Below are 6,000 nucleotides of genomic sequence, written 5' to 3' on the forward strand. Positions count from 1 at the left end.
CCGCCTTTGTCCTTCACTTGGAGGTAGAAACGCCAACTGGGAGGTAGAGAAATGCCTTTTCTCAGATCTAAAGACAAAAAAGGCACCTGGTGAGTGTCGATGGCATGTCTGAGGGCAGAGCCTGCCCTGCCACCCTTGCCTGTCCGACCTCTCGAAGGGTCTGGAAACGATCTTTCTCTCCTCCAAGAAGTCCTCTGGGTGTGGAGCAGAGGAGAGTGGGTGTCTCCCTCGTTCCTGATAAGGGACCGTTGACTACAACAGGCTGCGTGGTGCGTGTGTGACGGTGTCGCATGCGTCCCAGCACCCCCAATCCCTTCCTGGCTGCCTGCCGTGGCACTGGCCTTTGGCCCAGCGTGGGGCCTCCGTGTGCTGGTCTGCGTGGCATCTGCCTTCACCTCCCTTGGGTGATGGTGGGGGTAGGGGTGTCTGGTGGGCCCCCTGCCCATGTTCCCTGGGCTGGACCCTGGAGTCGGATCTGCCGCCTGCCCTGCTTCTCGGGACGGGGAGGGAAGTTGATGTTTTTCCAGTTGTGCTTCCTTCCAGTTGTGTGTTACTTGTTTTACACACCTGAAATTATGCTTTATTTGTAAGGTTGGTTTTTCTCACTCGAGCTAATGTAGGGCTTTTATTCTGTTTGTGCGGAGAGGGTGACCTCACACACCAAGTGCTGAGATCGGCTGGGAGCTCTGGCCACTGTTTGACCCCCAGGAGCATCAGAAAGCACTGGGGGAACAGGTTTCTCTGGGTCGCTGCGTAGGTCCTTAGGGACCGTGCCAGGGCCTTGGGGTCTGGGGACCTTGGAGCAGGGGTGCGCACGCCGCCCGGTGAGCCCCATCGTAGCCCCTGCAGTGGCGGGCAGCGGACTCGGCGGGGGGCGGGCGGCCCCGGCTCTGACCACCCCCGTCCCTCTCAGCTGGACGCCCTCATTCACCGCTTCATCACCCTCCTCGCGGACACCAGCGACTCCCGGGCGGCCGAGAACCGCGTGGCCGACGCCAACATGGCCTGTCGGAAGCTGGCTGTGGCCCACCCCATCCTGCTGCTCAGGTACCGCCTGGCCTGTCCCACCTGCAGCCTGAGTGGGCAGAGCTCGCCGGCAGGGTGCCCTCCCCGCCCCAGCCTGGAGCGGCTCCCACACCAGGTGTTCCTTTGAGGCGGGCTCTGCGGCTAAGAGCGGGTGGACGGACACTGGTGGTGTCGTCACGGGCAGCCAGGGCCTCGGCTGCTTCCTGACTAAGCGGAGTCTCGGGGGCAGGGGCCTGGTGGACGCGGGAGAGGGTGGGTCAGGTGAGTGGCCCAGAACATCACGGTGGGGGTTAGCGGGCTCCGGGTGGTCTCCACGTGCAAGTTGATGTCGGCCCGCGGGGGGCGGGGGGAGGGGGGCTGGGGGAGATGGCCCAGGACCACCGAGCGCACGCGTCGCCCGCAGGCACCTGCCCATGATCGCCGCCCTCCTGCACGGCCGCAACCACCTCAACTTCCAGGAGTTCCGGCAGCAGAACCACCTGACCTTCTTCCTGCACGTGCTGGGCATCCTGGAGCTGCTGCAGCCGCGGGTGTTCCAGAGCGAGCACCAGGGGGCGCTGTGGGACTGCCTGCTCTCCTTTCTCCGCCTGCTGCTGGTGGGTGCCCCGCCCACCCTCCGGACGCTGGGCCCCGGGAGTCCCCAGGGGTCAGGTGCCCTGGTCCCTCTCCCTGCGCCCTTCTCAGCCGGTGACCCTGCTCGCCCTGCCTGCTCCCTCCACCATTCTGAATTCTCTCCCCATTCGGCTCGTCCCCCTCCTGCTCCCACGACTCTGGCAGCCCCGGTCTTTCTGACCAGGACCGAGGGTCCGTCCCCTTGTCCACCTGAGGCGGCTGGGTGAGGGCACAGCCCCTTGGCTGCATCAGGGGCAGGGCCAGGCCACCTGCCTGCCTGATAGCTTCACCCGGGGGAGGCCCCCAGCTGCTCACGTGCCTGGGGAGACCCCACGCTCCTCAGGGTTCATGAGGGACAAGGTCACTCCTGACCCTCAGGGACCTTAACATGCTGCCCGGCAGAGGGCAGCGTGTTGGTGGTGTCCAGGCTCTGTACTGTGAGGCCCCAGGGGGAACGATGCGGGCAAGACGGGATGCTTCAGGCCCTGAATGCTCCCCCCCTTGCGCTTCCCTTTGCAGAACTACAGGAAGTCCTCCCGCCACCTGGCCCCCTTCATCAGCAAGTTCGTGCAGTTCACCCACAAGTATATCACCTGCAACGCCCCGGCCGCCGTCGCCTTCCTGCAGAAACACTCTGACGCGCTCCAGTGAGTGTGCGCGTCTGGCACGGCTCCTCTCCGGCCGGGGTCCCGTCGTGGTGGCGCTCAGGGCTGGGAGCTCCCAAGGGGCGTGGTGGCGGGGATGGACACTGCCCACGGCGCCGGGGCCCGGGGCGGCAGGGCTGTAGATGCTGGGTCTGCGCCGGGGCCATGCTGAGCTGGCGTCCTCCTCCCTCGGCCCCCGGGGCACCTCTTGAGCCCCTGCCCACGGGGCCCTGCTTGCCTCCCACCTGTGGCATGGTCCTCACGGAGAACCTTGCTCCCCCAGTGACCTATCCTTCGACAGCAGTGACCTGGTGATGCTCAAGTCGTTGCTGGCGGGGCTGAGCCTTCCCAGCAGGGACGGCAGGGCCGACCGAGGCCTGGACGAGGAGGGCGAGGGTGAGTGGGGCCGGGGCTGCAGGCTGGACTGCCCTGGGCGTCCCTCGGGCATCGTTGGCCCCGGGTCCGTGACACGCGCAAAGCACCGAGTCGTGTTGTGGCCAGCGTGACCTACAGCACCTGCCCTCTGTGGGGCCAACCAGGTCCCTCTGTTCTCTGTCCTCGTCCCCGTCTCCATCCTGTGGCCCCTACAGTGGGGCGACCCGGCACCTGCAGCATTGTGTCTAGCGGGCACGCGGTGGATTTGTGAACGGGCCGAGTGCCCCGGGGCCCAGGTCCGATGCTGGCCCTTCACAGCCATTCTGCCCTGGTTTTGCCAAGTCGCTGGTGTTGAGTGTGACTCTCGGCCGTCCACGGACGCGCCTAGCACAGTGCTCTGCATGCAGGCGCATTTATTGAGCACCTGCTGTGTGCCGGGGGCAGCAGGGAAGGCCACGTGCACAGTGTGGTGGGTGAGAGGCTGGAGAGAGAAGCGCCGCGTCTCCCAGGCAGCTCCCAGCAGGTTCATCGTTTCAGCGCATCTATTGGGCGCCCGTTGTGTACCAGGCACCGTGCTCAGCCCAGGGCAGGGGCCGCATCTTTGGGGGTCTGGTGTGATTCCTGGCGCTGCTCAGCAAGGCTGCCCCTCGCTTACGCACATGGATCCTGCGGCCTCGGTGTCGAGTGTTTCCGGGGCTCTCAGGCCCTCTGGACAGTGGCCTGGGGCGGGCCGTCCACGTCTCCACCTGACAGCGCTGGCCTCCTGTCTTGCAGACGAGAGCTCGGCTGGCCCCCTGCCTCTGGTCAGCATCTCCCTCTTCACCCCTCTGACTGCAGCTGAAATGGCCCCCTATGTGAAGAGGCTTTCCCGGGGCCAGACGGTCGAGGGTAAGTTTGGGGGTTTGGCTCCCCCAGGCCCAGTCGGCCCCGCGGTGGGTGGTGGCCTCCCTTTCTGTCCCTCCGGCATCCTGGGTCCCAAAGCGGCCCTTGGCCGTCCAGGCTTCTCCTGGGTGGGGCATCCAGAAGACAGCAGGGCCCCTGCCAGGTCCCGGGAGGGGCTGGGCTCTTTCCTCAGAGTGGGAATAGGGGTGGGTAGAGGGGGGTCGGGGGGAGAAGCGGGGCTGGAGACTGGGGCGGCTCCTCTGCTGGCCAGTGGCACTGGGGAGCCCCCTGGAGTCCCCGTGGGTACCGAGGAAGAGGGGCCTGGCGGGGAGCTGGCCGACAGCCCCTGGTCCCCTACGGGGGAGCCGAGGGCCTGGGTGGCCACCTGCGGGGAGGGGCAGGGCCATGTTTCTGCAGTGTGGCCTCGGGGCAGCCAGGGCAGACATTTGGGGAGCGTGGTGCAGATGCAGATCCCTGGGCCCCTCAGAAACCTCTGAAAGCCTGGTCGACCAGCACCTCCGGTTTGGGGTCGCTGGCTCGGTAGTTGGGAAGGCAGCGGCACCCCCAGTGCTTTCCGTCCCAAGGGGCTGGGGGCCCCCTGGCCTGAGCAAGCACTAGGGGTGCTATGGGAGCTCCAGGAGGCACTGGCGCTGATGTTGTGCGCAGCCGTGCTGCACCTGTAGACCCAGGTTCCTCCGCCAGAGCCTGTGCTGAGGCCGGGCCAGGGTCCCTGCCCGGCAGGTGCGCTGTAGGGCAGCGGGCTCTGGCCCCGGGACTCCACCCCTCCTGCCTCTGGGCTGCGTGGGGGACAGGTTCGCCCCCGAGCCCAGCAGCTGCAGCCTGGCCCTCACAGCACGCTTTCTACCCATTTTAGATCTGTTGGAGGTTCTGAGCGACCTGGACGAGATGTCCCGGCGGAGACCCGAGATCCTGGGCTTCTTCTCGGTGCGGGAGCTGCCACGTGCCCGGAGGAACTGGGACACGTGTCAGAGACTGGGGCAGGAGGGCAAAACCACGCTGGGCCCTGGACAGGGACGCCGCCCCCACCCTCCTTCCTGCTGTGCCCCCCGCTCAGCCCTCAGCGGCTGGGCTTCGGGGGCGGGCGCCACGTCAGACCCCGGCCTCGCCCCAGATGCCCACAGTCCCGCCCAGAACTGAGGCGGCCGCTCCTCCACTCTGTGCTGGAGCTCCTGTGTGCTTCATGGGGCCTGAGGTCCCAGGGCCCAGCGACGGGGGTGTTGAGGGGGCTGGGGGCTTAGGGAGTGGGGTCCCCTGCACGGGAGGGTGGCCCTGCTGACACCGCCCCGCCCCCGCAGACCAGTCTGCAGCGGCTGATGAGCTCAGCTGAGGAGTCCTGCCGCGGCCTGGCCTTCAGCCTGGCCCTGCGCTCCATCCAGAGCAACCCCAGGTGAGCCGGCGTCACCTGCCACCGCGGGCCGCCCGGTGCCCTGGGCCAGGCCTCCCACTGCTCCTGTCCGGTGGGACCTGGCACGGGGCTCTGGGGAGGCGTCGGGGCCTTGGCCGTCTTGGCATGGGGGGAGGTGCCAACCTGAGCACGTGGCTCTTTCAGCATCGCAGCTGACTTCCTGCCCACGTTCATGTACTGCCTGGGCAGCCGGGACTTTGAAGTGGCGCAGACGGCCCTCCGGAACCTGCCGGAGTACACCCTCCTCTGCCAGGGTGAGTCTGCCCCGACCCCACCCGCCCAGGCCCTGGTGCCCCTGGAGGCCTCGGTACCCGGGCCCGGGCTCTCGGGGAAAGACCAGAGGCTCCACTTCTGAGAGCTGCCTGATGACCTGGCCCCCGCGGCCAGGATGTCAGGGCAGCGCATCCTGACAGGGTCTTCGTCTGTCCCCAGAGCATGCAGCCGTGCTGGTGCACCGGGCCTTCCTGGTGGGCATGTACGGCCAGATGGACACCAGCGCCCAGGTCTCCGAGGCCCTGAGGATCCTGCACATGGAGGCTGTGATGTGAGCCCGGGCCGCAGCCCGACTGCACGCCTGGCCCCCTGGTGGTCTCCGGGAGCGCCAAGGCAGGCAGGGCCAGCACTCAGAGCCGACGCCCAGCCGCCCCTGGCCAGCAGTGGGGGGGGGCCGTCTGCCCCGGAGGCTGTCCCGCCTGCGGAGTGGCGGGGGCACGGCCCAGCTGGGAGGGATGCTGACCTCCTAGACAGTCGAGGCGAGGGGCTGGTTTCAAATGAAATGTTTTGAACTCCCCGATACTGCTGCCTGTGTGGTTTGCCTCCTTGGAGACCCCGGGAGTGAGTGGGACCTGGGAGCTTGGAGCCCTGCCCCCGGGGCCCGGCCAGCCTGCCTGCTCCTGGTGGGCACGTGGCGGTGTCCGTCTGGAGACAGGAGGGCGCCTGCCTGCTGGGCACAGTCTCGGCCCTTCCTCCCTGCCCTCCACCCAGCTCCCCGCTTTCAGGCAGCATCGGGGTTGGGGGAGAGCTGACAGTGCCCAG

General features: G+C 67.4%; 1 protein-coding gene across 2 annotated transcripts in view; it reads left to right on the forward strand.

Annotated features, from left to right (window-relative positions):
- Positions 1-5,758, forward strand: part of INTS1 (integrator complex subunit 1) — a 29,627-nt gene extending 23,869 nt beyond the window's left edge. For both annotated transcript variants that reach the window (XM_068565415.1, XM_068565416.1), the window contains exons 39-47: positions 914-1,047; positions 1,430-1,622; positions 2,158-2,285; positions 2,566-2,678; positions 3,432-3,545; positions 4,414-4,484; positions 4,856-4,947; positions 5,110-5,219; positions 5,398-5,758. In XM_068565415.1, coding sequence (XP_068421516.1) covers positions 914-1,047; positions 1,430-1,622; positions 2,158-2,285; positions 2,566-2,678; positions 3,432-3,545; positions 4,414-4,484; positions 4,856-4,947; positions 5,110-5,219; positions 5,398-5,513 — 1,071 coding nt within the window. In that variant the 3' untranslated portion in view covers positions 5,514-5,758. The remainder of the gene's footprint in view (positions 1-913; positions 1,048-1,429; positions 1,623-2,157; positions 2,286-2,565; positions 2,679-3,431; positions 3,546-4,413; positions 4,485-4,855; positions 4,948-5,109; positions 5,220-5,397) is intronic.
- Positions 5,759-6,000: the final 242 nt, after the last annotated feature.

The sequence above is a fragment of the Eschrichtius robustus genome, chromosome 16 (assembly GCF_028021215.1).
Source record: "Eschrichtius robustus isolate mEscRob2 chromosome 16, mEscRob2.pri, whole genome shotgun sequence".
Classification (NCBI taxonomy): Eukaryota; Metazoa; Chordata; class Mammalia; order Artiodactyla; family Eschrichtiidae; genus Eschrichtius; species Eschrichtius robustus.